The following is a 20535-nucleotide window of genomic DNA, read 5'->3' as shown; positions in this document are numbered from 1 at the left end:
CCGTCAGGGCTTTCAGCGTAACTACAGCTAAACTCAACTAAACGCTGCTGCTGCAGTGGCTTTAATCAAACAGACATAAATCTGTCACTAGATGGACTGCTATTTTCTGTCCAGTGTTGTTCTCCACTCCACACCGCAGGGGGCGCTCGTGTGTGAGGCGGAAGTGGAACAGTAGTCATATGACAACAAACGGGTGGCTGACGGACAGGAAACCAATCGGCATGGAAAACAACAACTTTCACGGTGACTAGCGCGCCGCAGAAGCTACAGTCTGAGTCCGAAACACGTCCCGAGACACGGTGAGCGTCTGCGGTGAGTGAGCCCGGAGCTAACGAGCCGTTAGCTTTAGCCAGTGAGCTAGCAGCGAGGAGTGCGCCCATCATGTGACTTTCTCTCTCACCCTCCGCTCCCCTTCCTTCTTTCTCTCACCTCCTCTCCGCCTGACCGTTCCGGCCTCCCCCTTTCCTTCCTGTCTCTCCCACTCTCTCTCTCTCCTTCTCCCCATTTCTCTCCCTCTCTTTTCCCTGTGTCAACGTTCCTCCTGTCAACCCCCACAAATAAAAACACACACAGTGACTTGCGTGTACTCTCTCTCTCTCTCTCTCTCTCTCTCTCTCTCTCTCTCTCTCTCTCTCTCTCTCTCTCTCTCTCTCTCTCTCTCTCTCTCTCTCTCTCTCTCTCTCCCAGATGGATGAGATCAGAGTGTCTCCTGATTACAACTGGTTCAGAAGCACTGTTCCACTGAAAAGAGTGAGTATCTATGTGGGTCTTTTTCTTTGTCTTCCTGTATTCAATGTTCTCACTGCCTCAACTTGACAAACACACATTGGCCCAGTTTACACTGGTGTTTTTTTCTTGCCCCCAATCCGATTGAAAACAGTCAGATTAAAAGCTTGTGTATACGCCATATAAAGCGGTGCGCGTTGCGCCGATCACTGGTCCTTTTGCTGGGACTTTATTGATACTTTTTAGCTCTTGCTGTGATCTTGACATGTACAGTATGTATGTCTCATCCACTCTCACTAATACCAGCAATGATAGAACTCACTTAAGCCCCGTTTCCGCTGTGCAGTTTTGTGCTGGAAAGGGTCGACGTGTGTTTCCACTGACCCTGGTAGTGAAAGAACCATTATCAACTGTGGCCACTCTTCACAACCTTTCCATAAGCGGTACCCAGCACCGTGTCCCAAAAATGATACGGAGGGGCCTCACACTGCAGCGGCCATCACTCTGGACTCACCCACCATGTTTAAACAGCTCATCTAGTTTGCATGTGCTGTTTTACACACACGGTTGTTTTATCTGGTGTGTATCACAGAGAACGGTCTCATGGCTTCACTTGAGGACTGAGAAGGGTCTCTGAGGAACCACGCCGGACAGGATCCCTGTGTTTACTGTCGTGTAATGACGCTACTTAACATGCATCCTTACTTTCCAACCGTGCTCCCTGGAGTTGAGATGCAACACAGATGTCATCCTGAGCCGTCTTGTACCAGCACAGCTGCGCAGCGGAGACCAGGCTTTTGTTTGGAGGGGACAACAGCAAGCAACAGGCACACACTTAACTCCATCTGAGTTTTTCTAGTGACATTGCTGTGCTCCTGTTTCCACAGATTATTGTAGATGATGATGACAGTAAAGTGTGGTCCTTGTATGATGCTGGTCCAAAGAGCATCAGGTGTCCCATCATCTTCCTTCCTCCAGTCAGCGGAACAGCTGAGGTCTTCTTCCAGCAAGTATTGGCTTTGACTGGCTGGGGATACAGAGTCATCTCGGTGAGATACCTGCAAACATTGGTTTTTGTTCGTTCGGCTCTACAAGGGGACAAAAAAAATACTTAATCAGCCACTGACTGATCATGTTCTCTCTCTTCAGAAGATGACAGGTCGGTAATTTTCATAACAGCTACACTTCAGCTGTGAGCGACAGAATGAGAAAAACAATCCAGAAAATCACATTGTTGGAGTTTTGAAGAATTTCTTTGCAAATGATGGTGGGAAATAAATATTGACTCAATCACAAAAATTATTTACTCAATATTTTGTAATATAACCTTTGTTAGCAGGGACAGAGGTCAAAGGTTGCAAGACTGCATGTCTTCAGCAGGTTTCTCACACTGCAGCTGGTATTTTGGCCCGACCCTCCAGCAGATCTCCTCTAGAGCAGGGATTTGTGGCTGTCACCAGGGGGTCCAGGTCTGGAGACTGGCTGGGCCTCTCTAGAACTAAAGGCCCGTCCATGCTTCACATGTCCGCGTGGGTGCGCGTTGGTCCGCGTGACGTAAAAATCGTCGTGAATTCCTGTCCGCTAGGGTCCGCGCGGACCGGTCCGCGGACGTCCGCGCAGCAGCCAGAAATTGAGACCGCGTTGCGCATTGCGCGCAGGTCGCGGAAGCGTGCGCCTGCGCCAGAGCGCCATAGCAAACAAAACATGACGGTAAAAGTGAAAGTAGACGGAGCTCCAGCCTGATGGCTCCACTTAAAGACACCGAAAGAGTGAAAAACTCGTGGAAAGAGAGAGAGACTGTCTGGAGGGAGGAGAAGGTCTGCAGACAGAAGTGAAAAAGTAACTAATCGCTCCGCGCCGCCCCGCGATTCAGAAACAGAAAAAAAAGGCCATATAAACTTGAATACTTAAAGATAATGTACTGACAATGTATGTGCTTAATTTTCTCTAAATAATCCGTAATAAAGGAGCAGATAAACAGTCTGTAGTGCCGGAAAAGCTTCTCCAGGCTGCGTGGATCACCGCGCCTGCATGAGACGCGCACAGCTGAGCTCAAAATGTAGCATGGGAGAAAGCGCGTCCGCATCGGTGGTGCGCGGACCTTCCAAAGCGGACGCGGAAACGCGGACATGTGAAGCATGGACGGGCCTTTAGTCTTCTTATGCTGCATTCACACCGGACGCGTCATGGGCGTCGCTTTTTGAGAGTTGGGAAAACTGAACTTTCGACGCGCTGCCGCTGAGCGTCAGCCAATCAGAGACGATCCCTCCGGTGCTACGTCACTACGAGTGATCCGAGCACCGATGCGGGCCGGCCAGTGTTGCTAACTTGACGACTTTCTCGCTAAATATGGCGACTTTCCAAAGCCTCTTGGCGACGTTTTTTTGTCAAAAGCAACTAGCGACAAATCTAGCAACCTTCTCCGGTGCTCTGGAGACGTGACAGGACGTCTCGCTGCTGTCGTCAATGAGCAGCGGGTGCTGCGTGAGCCCCTCCCCCGTCCCAAAGCGCTCACAAGCGGTCAGTCTCAGCAGCGCCCCCTGTTGCAGTCAGAGCAGAGAGGAGCAGAGCAGCCAATAGCCACTTTTCCGACGACGACGCGTTCTAGCTTTATTTAACAAATAAAGCCGAGCCGCTCTCCTGATGCGATCCGCCATAGCTGGAAACAGAAATCAGCCTCCAGCGTGCCAATTAACTGACGTGCGTCAAGAGCGTCGCGAGCGTCACGAGCTTTGTGACCACCCGGTGTCAAGCGTCGTGTTTAAAGCGTCACAAGTGTCAGCTTCGAGGCGTCCCGAGCGTCGACGACGCCCGCGACGCGTCCGGTGTGAATGCACCATTAGGGAGCCAGTCCTTGGTTGCCCGGCGGTCTTCAGTGCTGTCGCTGATGGGAGGAGAATTTGGTTTTAAATCTCTCCATACATTGACCCTTCATTCTTTCCTGAACACAGATCAGTCATCCTGTCCCCTTTGTAGAAAAATAGCTCCAGAGCATTATGGTTCCACCCCCATGCTTCACAGTAGCTATGGTGTTCTTGGGATGCAGCTCAGCATTCTTCTTCCTCCAAACACCACCAGTTGAGTTCGGAACAGAAAGTTCAGTTTGTGTGTCATCTGACCACGTGATGTTCTCCCAGTCCTGTCCCTGTCCTGTCCCTGTCCTGTCAGAATCAGAATCAGAATTGTCTTTATTGTCATCACAACAAGTTACCGAAGTTACAAGTGCAACGAAATTTCATGGGTTTTTAAGACGCCCAGGCAGCCAATTACGGCGCTCCGTCTTGAAAAGGAAACAGAGTTAAAGAAACTCAGACAGAGATAGGGGGGGGGGGGGGGGGGGGGGGGGGTAAAAAAAAAGATACATCAATTCAGATCATGGTTCCGAAGGGAGTCGTGATTAGAAGTGAGAGACCAAAAAAAGCCAACCTGCGCACATACATAGCAGATAAAAAAAAAAAACACCAGACAAGTTGCTATCAAACTAACGGATCGGTGGTTGCTGCCCTCAATCGGCGCTACACGCCATCACCATTAGTCGTCAGCAGAGGAAAGGGGAGGAGACGTTGAGAGATGGGGGGGGGTGGTGGTGGTCATGTGTGCGAGTGTGTGCCCTAACAGTTCATCAGTCTGTGTTTATGTGTGTGGTTGGCCTGTCCTCTCTGCGCTCCAGCTGGTGACCTCCGTTGCCATGGGGATGTCCTCCAAAGAAGCAGTCCAGAAAGGGGAGGGTGTGTTGTCGGGTCAGAGTCAGACAGTGGTGGGAGATAGAGAGCGACCTCGTGTCTTTATCCTCTTCCAGGAGATTGTTTGAATTCCAAGGGGCGCCAGATCCAGTCCGAAGGTTTCTTGGTAGCTTGTTTTGGTCGGAAGGAGCCGTTGTGACCTTCCCGTTATCGCTGGTTCTCAACCGTTTCAGACAGAAGCTGAGTTGTACCTTCCCGTGGTAGAATCCATCTTGTGCCTCATGTCCTGTCCCAGTCCTGTCCCAGTCCTGTCCCTGTCCTGTCCCAGTCCTGTCCCTGTCCTGTCCCTGTCCTGTCCCTGTCCTGTCCCAGTCCTGTCCCTGTCCTGTCCTGTCCCTGTCCCAGTCCTGTCCCAGTCCTGTCCCAGTCCTGTCCCTGTCCTGTCCTGTCCCTGTCCTGTCCCTGTCCTGTCCCAGTCCTGTCCCAGTCCTGTCCCTGTCCTGTCCCTGTCCTGTCCCTGTCCTGTCTCAGTCCTGTTCCTGTCCTGTCCTGTCCCTGTCCCAGTCCTGTCCCTGTCCTGGCAAACGTCAGAAGGCTTGGACATGTCCTGGCTGAAGCAGGAGGACACGTCTGGCAGAGTTTGATTTCCTGTGGGCGTAGTGTGTTAGAGTTCATTTGAGTAAAATAGAATTCACTTCACAACTAAAGTAAAGAACTTCACAAGCAAAAGGGAGCCACTTCAGGCACAATTTATTTACATTGTTCACATCTGAACCTTCCGTGCGCCACTTGTGAGCAGTTTTCCATGTCGACATGATTTCACCTGACAAGAGCATCACACACCTTTCTAAAAACCATTACAACCAGGAGAAAGGCACTGAAAGGCCTTATTCTCTTGTAGTGTGTTTATCTCGTTGTGTTTTTTGTGCTGATTTCACTCTACACTTGGTGTGTCTTGCAGGATGTTGACCCTTGAGCAGGTGAAGCCACTAAACCTTTACTTGTGGTTTACAGCTGCAGTATCCGGTGTACTGGGACCTCTTGGAGTTCTGTGATGGCTTCAGGAAGCTTTTGGATCACTTGCAGCTAGATAAGGTAAGTCTATATTTTCTGAACACAGTGACTGAAGGCATCAGTGTGAACCTACACAGCTTCAGGAAGAGGGCGCGGTACGCTGTGTGCTGCTGGATGCCAGAATTACTTAAAAACAGGAGTTGAGTGTTATAGACACCTTGTTTTGCTTGTTATGCTGCCCATGTACACGTTTTTGTTGCTGGTTACAACAAATGCAAGTTATTTTGTCTGAAATTGTGCTGTGTCTTCTAACCTTCCTGACCTCCAGGTTCACCTGTTTGGAGCCTCTTTGGGAGGTTTCTTGGCTCAGAAGTTTGCAGAGTTTACACACAAGTCTCCTCGAGTGCACTCTTTGATTCTCTGTAACTCGTTCAGTGACACCTCCATCTTTAACCAAACGTGGACTGCAAACAGGTGCTCTTAGCAATCACTTCTCATGCTCTCAAGTGCTCTTCTGCAGCCATGACTTCTTTTCAATTCATGTGTGTGCTCAGTTTCTGGATGATGCCAGCTTTCCTGCTGAAGAAGATTGTGTTGGGGAATTTTTCTAAAGGACCTGTGGACCCTAAAATGGCAGATGCAATCGACTTCATGGTAGACCGAGTACGTAGTTTGTTTTATTGAGTGATTGATGTCAGAGTGGGCTCTTCCTGACCTGCTCACACTTTCATTACTGCAGCAGACTCTGGAGGATGCTTTCTCTAATTATTGACTGTTTCTGCAACAGTACAGTGAGACGTCGTGTTTGTTCTCCTTCACCATCTGCTTCAGCCAACCAGCCCCCTCCCCTGACGTCCTCATGGCCTTTGAGATCACGGACTGTGAAAAAAGACTAGTGGTATATCAATAAACAGGGTTTCCCCCCAGAAAACTTGCTAAGCCTGGTGGTTGGGCTGCTAGAAGATCACCGTGTTTATGAAAAAAAAAAAAAAAAAAAAAAAAAACAGCATGAAATTAGCGAGCATAATATTGTTAATATTTTAATATTGTACAAAACATGCTTACCATACTCGGTCTTGTAGAGCCATCCGCTAAATTTAGGTCAGCTAACCATTTTGGATTAAATCCGCTAGTCCGATGTTTATCATCGCGGCTCTGACGACGTGCTAACATCCATGTTAACGGTGTGTTTCCACCGGACGCGTTTAACGCGACTGCATCCACGCGACAAATGACACCGCGCCGCGCCGCGCCGCGCCGCGCTAGACGCACGAGTTTTATCACTGGTGTGTGAATTCATTCGCACGACGCGTCACGCTGGAACAAATATGCAACACAGAACATCCTGCAGAAACATCACAGCTCCTCATCACGTCTCCTGCAGCAGCAGTGGACAGGACTCTTCTGTCTGTCCCACAGTCCTGTGTGCACCCGGCTGTCCGTGTGTGTGTGTGTGTGTGTGCACGCGCTCACACACTGATCGATGGTGCGGGTTTTGTTCTTTTTTGTTTTTATGATTGTTTTTCCTGTTCAGCACTTTGCGTTGTTTTTATGAATATGAGAAGTGCTTTTCCAAATAAAGACTGAGATTGAGATGCTCCGCCCACCGCCATGCTGCTCTGTATTTGACATGAGGAAGTCAGCTCCAGCTGCAGCGAGGCGCCGGCATCGCTTCAGGCTGCCTGCTGCCCTCCGGAGGCGGTCTGAGCTCGGTGAGTTCCACCGTCGTCTGCAGGAGCTGCGCCCGGACGGCCGGTTCCAGCGCTGCTTCAGGCTGACGCTCGGTTTCCACCAGAAGCGGTGAACAAGTGAGATCGCGCACGCCGCTCGCCTTGGCATCATGCCAATTGTTCTGTGTGGTCGGAGCCCTGCTGCCCTCCGTCAGCACGTCTGTGAAGACCTCCACGCTGATAGGCTGTCCTGGCGCGACTTCGCTTGAAAAGTTCAATTATTTCAACTCGAGCAACAAGCGTGGATTGGTGAAGCGGCGGGCTTCGGGTGGCGAGCGGTGGGCGGGGCCGACTGGCAGTGCAAGTCGACGGGCACGCGGATTTTTCGCTGGAAACGCTCGCCGCCGGCCACCAGCCGCATCATGGCCCGCCGCTCAAGATTGAGCGACAATCGTGTCATTACATTGACTTTGTATGTAATCTCATCGCACGAATTCGTGTCACGTCTGGTGGAAATACGCCGTAACTCCCACCGGCTCTGCCTCATGGAGCCTTGGCTCGGTGGGCTCACCATGGCGCCCCCCCTGGCCTGAGGGTGAATGAGCAGCCTCATCGTCTCCTCCTGAGCTACTCTGAATTCAGAAAAGAAAGTGTCCAACGTTTTTGGACCCTTTCTCCATGACATGTGGCGTAAAAGTTGTTAGCGTGCAGACAAGTAAAGACAGGCAGTGGTTGTAGGGTCAGGTGATGAAAACACACCTCACCTCTGACCCCCCTATGTGTTCACGTATCGACCATAAGGTGTTGCCATTGCACCTTCAACCGTATCACCAGATGCAATTTAAAGCTCCGCCTTTGGTATCACTGTTTTGGTGCTTAAAAAAAACATTTGCAATAAATAAACAAGCGACGCTTAGCCTGGCGGGGGGAGGGGGGGCAAGAAAAGCCTGGCGGGGGGAGGGGGCAAGAAAAGCCTGTCGGGGGGAGGGGGGGCAAGAAAAGCCTGGCGGGGGGAGGGGGGGGCAAGAAAAGCCTAGTGGCCCGCCAGGTTGACAAAGCACTGAGGGAAACCCTGAATAAACATATACTTATTGTCAGACATCCAGTCTGATGCATCCTTTCCCAGCAACTTGGCAAAGAGATGTGAAGCTCTAGGTACATATGAAGTGTGTTGTAGAAACATCGATGTAGAGATGTTAGTTTGAGGAGAAAATGTGAGTTTATATTGGGTCAGTCCTGGTTTTTGAAAAGCCCCATGCCTAACTGCTTTTCCCCTTGTTTCTATTGGTCATGATGGGGCTGCTATGTCTTCAGTGTTTTTGTGTCTCTGTTGCAGCTGGAGAGTCTGAACCAAAGTGAGTTAGCGTCACGACTAACACTCAACTGTCAAAACTCTTATGTGGAGCCCCACAAAATTAAAGATGTTGCTGTGACCATCATAGATGTAAGTGTTCATCCAACTCTGTGGCCGCATATCCAGCAGCTGTTGGACTGCACCCAACTGACATGTTTAGCTTTTGATGACAGGTGTTTGATCGGAGTGCTCTGTCACTGGAAGCCAAGGAGGAGATGTATAAACTATATCCAAATGCCAGAAGAGCTCACCTAAAAACAGGAGGAAACTTCCCTTACCTGTGCAGGAGTGCCGAAGTCAACCTCTACATCCAGGTATGCTCACTGTCATGACAGCTGGTGGAGTATCTGCCACGATGTATTGCTTTCACCATGGATGTCAAAAAAACACCACCCCCCACAGCATTTTACTAGGTCAAAACCCTCTCAGAACCCTGCCTGGGCATGGTCGACCGGCATTTTGTCTGTCCGTCTGACGGGCCGGACAGACGCCTCGGCAGGCAGTGTGTGTCTGTCCGGGCTGGGCTGTGATCCCCTCGCACGGCCACCATGCCCTCCGGGCTCGGTCCCTAAAAACAACCGTTCTGGCTGCGTCCCGTCTCCGGTCCGGAATCACCGACAGCACACCGCCTGCAGTGCCTCTGCAGTCCGCTGGAGGAGCCAGATCTGTCAGTATCCCCTAAAGATTAACAACCAGTTTAAATTATTTTCACTTTTTGAGACTGATCTTTGGTAACTGTCCTCTTCAAGGTGATGCTCTGGAATTAATTAGGGACCTTGCCCGAGGGCAAGGTCTCTATTGTTTTATTCGTTCGTTTGTCCTTCTATATTATACTAACGCCCAAACAAACGCAAATTTGACCCCCTAAACATGCACAAAAACTCACCAAATTTGGCACGCACTTCATGACCGGGGAAAAATTTTCTAAAATGGAAAAATTAACCCCATCTGCTCTCTAGCGCCACCTAGAAACTAAAATTGTCGCCACGGCCCGCAGGAATGTCGTAGTGAGATGAAACCAACACTTACGCGTTCGTCTCATCAAGATCTACATTTCACGTGCTGACACCCCTGACCTAAATCCAACAGGAAGTCCGCAATTTCCCTTTCAAAGTAAAATTTTGCTCAAAATCACTTCTCACGAAAAAATTATCTCCTCCAAGACTGTTTGTCGTACAGACAAAAGAGTCGCGCAACGAGATAGAGGACAAATTTCTCTACTAAAGTTGTGAACAACTTTGTCAAAAGTCTAACGGTGTGGATTTTATTAGCGCTCAAAGTTGGAAGTCTGAAATCCTGCCTTGCTCTGGCCCTCATCCGTTATAATGGGGAAAAAAAGAAAAAGTTGCCTTTTTTCAGCACCTCGAACAAGTGGAGATTGCGGCTAAACCGTAACTCCTATCAACAAACCGAGCACACAAAAAGCCTCACCAGGTTCTTCCGAACAAGATGATGTTACATAAGTGGGGATAATTTCATGTTATATGTACATTTTCACAGGTATGAAAAGGTGTGTGCTCTGCATTTTTTTTGCTCTCAGTTATAATGGAGCCGGATGGGGAAAAATCTTGCGCATCTCACAAACTGAGGCCTCTACGGTCCAAACTAAAAGTCTGACTGCTCTGAAAGCCTCACCAACTGAAAGACAACTAATTTTCCTATCAAACATGATATTTTTTGTTCAGTTTTGCCAAACAGGAATGGAACAAGGAGCAGTTGTTTCCCAAACAGAAACTTTTATTTTCTCCTCTCTCCCACTCTAACTGAAATGACCATATATGGGCATACAGCGCAGTTACACAGCTGACAGCAGCTGTCAATCAAACTCTGACTCTCAGTGCCTTCATTCAGTGACTGTCAAAAGCAGATGGGAGAAGCTAACAGCTCCATATTAGTGAATGGGAAATGCTAACAGCTCAATGTTAGTGGATGGGAAATGCTAACAACTCCATGTTAGTAGATGACAGATGCTACCAGCTCCATTTTAGTGGATGGGACATGCTAACAACTCCATTATTACGGATGCTAACAGCTACATTTTAGTTGATGGGACATGCTAACATCTCCATGTTAGTGGATGACAGATGCTAACAGCTACATGTTAGTGGATGGGACATGCTAACAACTCCATGTTATTGGATGACAGATGCTAACAGCTACATGTTAGTGGATGGGACATGCTAACAACTCCATGTTATTGGATGACAGATGCTAACAGCTATATGTTAGTGGATGGGAGAAGCTAACAGCTGCATGTTAGTGGATGGGACATGCTAACAACTTCATGTTAATGGAAGACAGATGCTAACTGCTCCATGTTAGTGGACTGGGCATGCTAACAACTCCATGTTAGTGGATGACAGATGCTAACAGCTACATGTTAGTGGATGGGGGATGCTAACAACTCTATGTTAGTCGATGACAGATGCTAACAGCAACATGTTAGTGGATGGGAGATGCTAACAACTCGCATGTTAGTGGGTGGACGTCTCAGTCGTGGGCTGGCGGGGAGGCTCAGTCCCGACCAATGCCGCTTGCAGCTTTAATTAATGAATCACCTTTATTTAATTTAATTTCAAAACTTCTCTCAGCTCAGTTTCTGTAGTTTACCCATTTTTCAGTAAATTGGTCGCTGATCAATAACACCTGGTTAGTCAAGGATTTAATGGTTAATTTGCGCTGTGATTTACTCATTCCCAAATAACTGATTGTATGACATTATTAATCAATAAATAACAGTTTATTCTGATTGATTTTGAATTACTTACTTTTGTGTTTCACTTCAAATAGTTATTACACCATTATCGATTGCTATTAGTAACATTATAACTCACAGTTAAAGAGCTGTAATAAGTTATCAGTAAATGACAATTTACTCCAATTAATAATTTGAAAAAATGGCTTAAATCAATTACCTTCGGTAATCCATACTTTAACAATTTAATACTAATTAGCAAACGTAAAAACCAACACCAAGTTGGTACCACAGAGGCCTGGTTCTGGTGTGAAAAAATCAGAATTGCAACGTTTACATGGTCACAAAACTGATGGAATATGGGTCAATGTGAGCAGAAAATCAGAATTGAGTCGCATTTGACTGCTGTGTGAATGGAACCCATGTCATTTTCAGGGATTCACAACTGTGTGTAAACGAACAGCAAAGCTTCGATTTTGTGTTGGAAACCACATGCTAATCTCTGTTTTTGTCCAGATTTTCCCCTCCTGTCTCACACTTTGTCACCTGACTGGATGACATGAACAGCACATTAAACGGTGGCGAATGTAGCGGTGTGAAGTGGTTGTTGGTTTTCTGTACAGATTCACCTGCGTCAGTTCCATGGAACACGATACGCTGCCATCACTCCGGACATGGTGCTTGCAGAGGAGCTGGAGGTGCAGCAGAGTGACGTGAGCATGGACCAGGACTCTGAACACAAACCGTGAGCAGCTGCTTCCCCCCAACCACTGCTCTGCTCCTCAACTCATTTCAAAGGCCCTGCTACAGATTTTCTATGGAGCTCATCAGTCAGCTCTTACACAAAATCCTTTTATTTAACAGATGAAGCAATATTTTGATAAATGACACAAGAAAGAGTTATGCTTCTGTTTGCTTTATTAACATTTGACATGTTGCCTTATGTGGAATGAATTTTGCACTGAAACTGTTTGCTTTGCGGAGCTGTGTTCATGTGGATGTGCAGATTGGAGATCGTTATGTGATAAAACAGATAAATTTAGATTTTTTTCCAGTTCTTTGTTTTTTTGTGTTCATTGTTTGCAATTTCCTGTGTATGTCACAATGAGAAAAAAACACCGCACTGAGTCAGTATGTCACATAGTGAACCATGTTCAGGCTGAGCTGCTTAAAACTGCATGTTTGTTTCAGCACAAAGGCTTCCTGTACAGCCGGGGTGGGAATCCTGGTCCTCGAGGGCCATAGTCCTGCACGTCTTCCATGTCCCCCCGCTCCAATACAATACGATACAGATGAAGAGCTGCAAGGAGTCGGCTATTAATTATCAGATGTGTTGAAGTAAGAACACATACTGTGTAAGAACACGGCCCTTGAGGACCAGGATGCCCCACCCCTGTTGTATAGGATTCCACATCAGTTTGAGCTGCAGTTTATGGGCATGAGCCTCACCTGTGGCAAAACTGTCACTGTGTGGGTGCTTTTGGCAAAGGCAAGATGTGTGTTGAATAGCTCTGTGCGCTCAATAAACCTTCAACTCCCTGAACAAAATGTTTACACCAATGTTTAAGTCAAAACTAACAGTATTTTAAAACAAATGATCACTGTCAGATACGCCAAGATAACAACATTTGTGAAAATTCAAGCTCATATTTGTAAGATTGTTAAACAGGATTAGAAGCATTATATGTATATTTGTTCATGAATACATTTTAAATTAATTTAATTACTTTTTAAAGTTGTTTTTTTTTAATCGGATCTGGACCTGCATTAAATTTTTTTTTTTTTTTTTTAAATTTTAAAGACAAAACAACAACAAGGAGGCAATCAGAATTAGTTTGTTTTTTCATGTGCAAAAATGGAGTGGGAGAACTGGAAGTTTATCTCGTTCCACCCCTTCACTGTGCCTGAGTTATCAATTAAAAAACCTGGTTTCAAAAAACTGTAATGATAATAGCACATACAAAATTCCAGAGGAAATTTCACTTTGTGCCTGCCGGCTGCTGCCCACAGTAATCTGTGTGAGTGTGTGTGTGTTTGTATAGCCTCGTCTATGCTTCACATGTCCGCGTGGACAAATCACCAACGATGAGCTCCTTGATTCTGTTTATCCCAGTTGCAATGAGAAGAGAAGCCAGCACTGCCCTCAGTCAGTGGGCCAGTTTACATGGTGTTTTTTCAATCCGATTGTAAACAATCGGATTAAACGCATGTGTATACATGGACAAATCCTCGTTTACAAGGACCCTGGTGAAGCAGATTATACAGCATCCTGTGACACAAGGACAGAGTCTCACGAGGACCTTCCAGTCTTCCTCTCTGCAGCAGCAGTCCTCAGACCCAGCAGAGAGTTTTATCTGCTGATCTCTCCTCAGATAATGTCCCAACATCTCCATGATACCTGCTGAAGGAGCGCTGCTCCCTGGCCGGAGCGCCGCCGCCGAGCGCCACGTCTCGGTGTGAGCTCTGCTCCATGCCGATGTTTCAAATTAACTGGTGCCTGTGTTAACTTGTGACCAACAGACTGAAACATGTAGACGTTCTGGAGAACGTCGGCTATCGACTGTTACAGTGAGTGTATACGTTTCAAGTCTTTAGTGAGTCTTACTTTAACAACTGCTGTAATCAGCGTGTGTTTACACAGACCTCCACCGTCATTCGTTAACAGGGGAACCAGTTAATCCATAACACCAGCCGGCGATCGCTCGTATTCTGCTATGGAGCTCTTTATACAACTCACTGTTTCACAGTTTGCTTCCATCTCTCCTCTCCAGGGTTTGTTCTCTCGGGATTTATATTAAAAAAGTGTTTTTCAACCACCGTCGTTCTTCTGCTGGTTTTTGACTGTGCTGATTCCCGTTTACTGCGCACGTCATCACGTCACTACGTACGAGGGAACGCGTGGCGGAACAAATAATCCCGTTTAATCCGCTCCGCTGTCAGGCTCGTTTATATTGAGACATGGAGCGGATTGTTGATTGGTGTACACCACCTTGTACAATCGGCTCCGAAATACAATCCACTCCGAGTGAAGCGGATCCACTCGGTGTTTACATGATGCATTTACAATTCGCTCCGCCATATAAGCCGATTGATTATATGGGCGCATGTAAACGTGCCTAGTGTGAGTTCGGCAATTCCAAGGTACAATGTAGTATTTTCACCCTTTCCTACATGACCATGTCTTATGGTGCGTTCACACCAGACGCGTCGCGGGCGTCGTCGACGCTTGGGACGCCTCGAAGCTGACGCTTATGACACTGCGAGCACAACGCTTGACACCAGGTGGTCACAAAGCTCGCGACGCTCTTGACGCGCGTCAGTTTATCGGCGCCGGGAGGCTGATTTCTGTTTCCAGCTATAGCGGATCGCATCAGGAGAGCGGCTTGGCTTTATTTGTTAAATAAAGCTAGACTGCGTCGTCGTCGGAAAAGTCGCTATTGACTGGTCTGCTGATCTCTGCTCTGCCTGCAGCAGGGGGCGCTGCTGAGACTGACCGCTTGTGAGTGCTTTGGGACGGGGGAGGGGCTCACGCAGCACCCGCTGCTCATGGGCGACAGCAACGAGACGTCCTGTCACGTCTCCAGAGCACCAGAAAAGGTCGCCAGATTTGTCGCTAGTCGCTTTTGACAAAAAAAAGTCGCCAAGATGCTTTGGAAAGTCGCCATATTTAGCGAGAAAGTCGTCAAGTTAGCAACACTGGCTGGCCCGCATCGGTGCTCGGATCACTCGTAGTGACGTAGCACCGGAGGGATCGTCTCCGATTGGTTGACGCCCAGCGGCAGAGCGTCGAAAGTTCAGTTTTCCCAACTCTCAAAAAGCGACGCTCCTGACTAGGGCTGTAGCGATACACTCATTTGACGATACGATACGATACACGATATTCAGCTCACGGTATGATATATATCACGATTTTTGGCCAACGATATGATCCAATACGATTTGATGCAACTCGATACGATTTGTTAAACTAACATCATTTTCTGCAAGATTTTCAGGGGAAAGTGTGATTTTGGTGACATCTTGTTACTGTTCTATTGACTTGGATTGATTTAACCGAACTGAAAAAAGAATGCATCAAATACACAATATATGGCTCTGACTCGGCAGAGAGTCTGCAGCTTGCAAATGCTGCACAAAGGGAATCAAAGACATGGCGAGAAAATTTACTTTTTATTGAAACAGTGCAAACTGTGGCTTGCAAGCCTTTGTGAGGTAAATAAAGTGCAACAGCATTCCAGTGAACATTGAAAATTGCAGCAAGTGGCCTGTTCTGAACAGTTTCTTTTACAGTTTTTTTTAACTTCACATTTAACATCTGAGGGTATCCCTCTAGCCACCCAGTTAGTAAACATAGTACCTTGGTTACTCTTAAACAGCCTATAATTCAAGTAACAACGTGCCATTTGAACACATTTAACTCACTGGTGACGTTTAAGTTGCGCCCGTAGGTTCGTTGTATTTCCTGAGTATTTGACGTTTGTGTGACACAGCTTGTTCTGCAGCTCATGTGACCACAGGTACAGGGTAGGGGGGATCCACTCCAGTCTGCCTACCAGGAGAAGGTGGGAGTGGAGGATGCGGTGCTCTATCTCCTACACCATGCACTCTCCTACCTGGACGTGGGTGGATGTGCTGTGAGGCTGCTCTTTTTTGATTTCTCGAGCGCCTTTAATACAATCCAGCCCTGCCTGCTCCAGGAGAAGCTCAACAACATGGATGTGGACCCTCACCTGGTGAACTGGATTATGGACTACTTAAACAACAGGCCACAGTTGGTCAGGATGGGAGGTCAACAGTCTACATTTCAGTCCTGTAGTATTGGAGTGCCACAGGGAACAGTGCGATCGCCCCTCCTCTTCACCCTATACACCTCGGACTTCCAGAACAACTCCGACACACGCCACGTGCAGAAGTTCTCCGATGACACTGCTGTTGTGGCATGTGTGAGGGGGGGTGAGGAGGGGGAGTACAGAGCCCTGGTTAAGGACTTTGAGGGCTGGTGTAGGCGGAATATGCTCCAGCTGAACACCTCTAAGACCAAGGAGGAGGTGCTGGACTTCCGCCGGGTGCCCTCCTCCCCCCGTCCTGTCACCATCAACGGAGCAGAGGTGGAGGTGGTGCCCTCTTACAAGCACCTGGGACTCCACCTGAACCACAAACTGAACTGGGCACAGAACATGGACACAGTTAATAAAAAGGGGCAGAGCAGGATGTACTTCCTGCAGAGGCTCTCCTCCTTCAGAGTCTGCTCACAGCTGCTACAGGTTTTCTATCAGTCCGTTGTGTCCAGTGTGTTGTTCTATGTCGTCGTGTGCTGGGGGAGCAGTGCCAGGAAGAAGGACATTCAGAGGCTGGACCGCCTCATCAGGAGAGCTGGTTCTGTCGTTGGACTGAGCCTGGACTCTGGAGAAGGTGGTGGAACAGAGGACTTGGGCAAAAATAAAGAACATCTTGTCCAACCAGGCCCCCCCCTGCACTCAGTGTTCTCCCGACAGAGGAGCTCAGTGAGCACTCGGTTCCTCTCATTGACCTGCTCTACAAACAGACTAAAGAACTCTTTTGTACCACGTGCCATCAGACTGTACAACTCTGCCATCTCAGGCCGGAGAGGGGGGCCATGTCCATGCTGATTAAGGCTCTTCAGTGTTTTCAGCTCCTTAGCACCTTATTTTCTAATCTATTGTTTTTAATAATTTTTACTTATTTAATCCTGGAATGCATTTTAAGTGTGAATGTGAGCACAGACTGCCTTTTAAATTTCCCTTTGGGATCAATAAAGTATTATCTATCTATCTATCTATCTTGCAAACCGCAAAATTTTTGTCCAAATCAACACTTTCTTTCTGATTTTTAAAACCAAAGTGCTCCCACACATCTGATTTAAGACACGGCGGCGCTGAAGTTAAATTCTCTGCCATTTTCTCGATCCTTCTTGCTCTTTCTTCTTCTGTGGGTAACTTGATAGAAGTGCTACAGCGACACCAGTGGCTGGATGACCTAATTGCTCTTCCTGCAAAGCAGACGGAGCAGGGGGAGGGGGCAGCGAGCAGAGTGCTGGACGGAACAAGCGGGATTTGAATGAGACTTAATCTATCGATACTTGCGGCTGAAAGATCGATACTTTCTGGCAAAAAAAAATATCGATTTATATCACAGAATCGATAAAATTGCCCAGCCTTACTCCTGACGCCGGGGATGCACGTCGTGTGCGTGAGACGCTCGAAACGCTTGAAAAGTCGACGCTCCTGACGCGCCGCCCGCCGCTCCACGACGCTCGTCCACCACAGACTTTGCATAGAAAAGCGCCGCTCACGACGCCCGCGACGCGTCCGGTGTGAACGCAGCATTAGAGGCTGCCCGCAGTCAGGAAGGGACACATACTTAATAGTGTGTAACTTTAAATGTTTATGAATGTCCTTTTTTTTTTCAAGCCACTACTAGTGGACATGACAAAATGCAGATTAAGCCGATCGGCTCCTCTAACATCTCGTGGGATTTTTCAGTTTATATAATTCTTGCTTTGTTTGTCGACCGGCGCAGGAAATTACGCATTTTACATCACGACAAGACGGGAGGGGGCGTACGTCATGTGGAAGCGCCGCTTTATTGTTGTCAGAACGCAGAATTCCACTAGAGGGCGACCGAAGTTACGCACTATAGCTTTAACTAATCAGGTGACAAAGGAACAAAAACTGCATCAACCCAACCCACTTCAACCCCCTGTGGCTGACGGTGCATCCCAGAAGAATAGCACAGAAACCACAGACACCCCTTGGAGACACATGTTTGACAAGGGAAACAGGAAATAAACCCCCTTTGTAAGTCTGCTTGGTGTGAGGAGGCCAGGGGGCGTCTGCCCAGGACTTTAAAGTTGTATCACTATACAAGGACAGCTACACCAAAATTTCCATCACAGGTCCTTGTGATGGAAAAGTTGTCATGAATTCCTGTCCACTAGGATCCGCGCGCAGCCCAAACTTTGTGACGGCCTTGCGCGTATGCAGAGGTGGCGCCAGAGCGCCACAGCAAACAAAACACTACGGACACTCACTTTGAAAAGTGACTGTGTGAAGCCATCAGGCTGTAGCTCCGCCTACAGAGACACTCAGAGAGTGAAAAACTGGTGGACGGAGAGAGCAGACTCTGGAGGGATGGAAAGATTTTCCGACAGAATTGAAAGTATCTAACAGAAAAAAATGGTTAAATAAACTCTAATACTGAATGATAATAGACTGACGATGTATCAGCTTCATTTTAATCTGTAATAAAAGAGCAGATAAATAGTCTGGAGGGCCGGAAAAGCTTCTGGAGGATGCGTGGATCAGGATGTAACGCACCACTGAGCCCAAAATATAGCATGAGAGAAAGAGCGGACGCTCCAAAGAGGACACGGACACGGGGACAGGGGACGCATGGACCAGGCTTACCGCTCCACATTCATTGTGAGGTGTGACCTGTGATTGCGTATGTCTGACCAGCCCCTGGGAATGTAACTTACCTTTGAATAGCAGTCGTCAATATAGTTAGAATACACAGAGCCATCATATTTTGTGGATCTGTCTTATCTTCTTAAGAATATATCTGCCTTATCTTTATATACATGATAACTCCCCGCTTGTTTAGCTGTATAATCTGCTGCAGCATGTCCTTTTACTATCAAGGCGTTAACTTCCGGATGACCTTTTACATTTCAATATAGTCATCTTCTGTGGAAGTTTCACAGCATCACACAACTCAGTAATCACTTCAGGTGAGCCATTGGAGTTCAAATGAGGTTTGAACTCCAGTCTAATTGAAACCCTTTTTTCAACATTTTTTTGTTGTACTTAATAGTTGTACTTACATTTGACAACAAATACAATTCTCTACATTGAAATTAGACTTCAGTTTGATTTTCAAAACATTACAGAATCTTTTGTTTCTGAAGAATTCAAATTTTTGAAGACTATCAAGTATCGATGTAATAACAACAACAAAAACTCTGAGAGGGTAAAGGTCACAGACCCTGCTTCCCCCGGTGTCATCAGGGGATAAAGTTGCTTCCTTTCAACCTACAAATCTGAAATTTTAGGAGGATCTGAAGGATCAAATCTAGTTTCTGATATAAAATGTTCCCTTTGAACCCAAGAAATTGATATTTTAGGAAGGGAGTTTGAAAGGACACTTTGAACCCGGCCAGGCTTTGAGGCGTTCATGTTGGTTAGTAGTTTGTCTGGAACAGCGCTCGGGCCTCTGAGCTATAAGACAGCTGAAATTCACAGCACAGGTTTTCTTAGACCAGGTGCATAAAATTTGATGTATGTAATCCAAAATGAAATATCTGAACCTGGATTTGATCCTCCAGGACTGCTCACAAAGGCTTTGAGAGGGTAAAGGTCACAGGCCCTGCTTGCCCCCAGTGTCATCAGGAGATAAACTTCCTCCCTTTCAACCAAGGAAGCTGAAATTTTAGTATTTTGTTCTGTCTGCCATTGCATGCAAAGCCAGATTTTCAGGCCTGGCAGTTTTTGGGAGTTTCCAGGTTGTGAACTCCACGTGTGCCTGTGCTGTCTATATTCAGAAAGGGACATAAACGAGGTGTGAAGCATTGGGCCTGTGGGACAACACGTGCCTGCAGCAAAGACGTCAATCCAGTCCACTTAGAAACTGGAAATGCTGTGAGAAAAGCTGGCAAGCTTATTTATAGGACAGAGGCATTTTAAATCCCAGCCATCTGTTCTGGGCTTTGTTAGATGTCAGCTGACATTCACATTCCAGAGGAAAGAACAAGCATGCAGATCTTTTCCATACATTTATTTTAAAGTAAAACAAGCCTATCCATGTGGATTAAGCTTCAGAGGCACAGTGGCTTTATTGACGATCACGTGCATAACATATTCTGATGACAATCATATCAAACATTGTGAATGCAGATTCACCGAAATCTGACTTGTCAAAGACTGAGCACAGTTCATTTTCCAGGAGCCGATCACTCTGGAGTCTCCTGGTCCTGCTCCCGTTCTTCTGGTTTCTGTTTGTCCTCCATCTCCTCCTCCTTTCCACCCTGTTTCTCCTCCTCTGTGTGATCTGAATACAGACAGGAGGTGTTGCCATCCTTCCATGTGACCACAATGTCGCCTGCTTTGGGCCCGCTGACCTCCCGGCCGGTCGGGAAAGGGTGGTCACCCTGCAGCTCGCTGTGCGCTGAGGTGGAAGAAAAGCCCCGCAGCTCCTCCCCTTCACCTTTCTGAATTAGAGATGCTGCCGCCTTATACTTCGCTATCTTTTTTCTGCTCCTGTTGGAGTAAACACAGGAAGCCATGTTGCTCAGGAGTATTATAAAAGTACCATTATTTGAAAATTTGCTGTCATACTTGTTAGCCATAGATCCCATTCCGAGCAAGAGAAACCCGA

General features: G+C 47.3%; 1 protein-coding gene across 2 annotated transcripts; it reads left to right on the top strand.

Moving 5' to 3' along the window:
* The first annotated feature begins 145 nt into the window (after window positions 1-145).
* spg21 (SPG21 abhydrolase domain containing, maspardin) lies at window positions 146-12196 on the top strand. Of its 2 annotated transcripts, none has more exons than XM_030093805.1 (9): window positions 146-299; window positions 688-750; window positions 1614-1775; window positions 5424-5504; window positions 5752-5897; window positions 5978-6086; window positions 8430-8537; window positions 8621-8761; window positions 11766-12196. In XM_030093805.1, the coding sequence occupies exons 2-9, from the start codon at window positions 688-690 to the stop codon at window positions 11889-11891; spliced, it is 936 nt and encodes a 311-aa protein (XP_029949665.1). In that variant the 5' UTR covers window positions 146-299; the 3' UTR covers window positions 11892-12196. The 2 variants fall into 2 exon arrangements, with proteins under 2 accessions (XP_029949665.1, XP_029949658.1); XM_030093798.1 differs by having other exon boundaries at window positions 160-312.
* Window positions 12197-20535: the final 8339 nt, after the last annotated feature.

The sequence above is a fragment of the Salarias fasciatus genome, chromosome 1, assembly GCF_902148845.1.
Source record: "Salarias fasciatus chromosome 1, fSalaFa1.1, whole genome shotgun sequence".
NCBI classification, from domain to species: domain Eukaryota; kingdom Metazoa; phylum Chordata; class Actinopteri; order Blenniiformes; family Blenniidae; genus Salarias; species Salarias fasciatus.
Note: the sequence above shows the minus strand (reverse complement) of the source record. Positions and strands in the feature narration are given on the sequence as shown.

Bases quoted from the DNA above. Each gene is read 5' to 3' on its own strand.
- spg21 (XM_030093805.1), top strand. From the start codon at position 688: ATGGATGAGATCAGAGTGTCTCCTGATTACAACTGGTTCAGAAGCACT. The intron at 5,898-5,977 runs GTGCTCTTAGCA...GTGTGTGCTCAG, and splicing joins CAAACGTGGACTGCAAACAG to TTTCTGGATGATGCCAGCTT. The intron at 6,087-8,429 runs GTACGTAGTTTG...TCTCTGTTGCAG, and splicing joins TCGACTTCATGGTAGACCGA to CTGGAGAGTCTGAACCAAAG.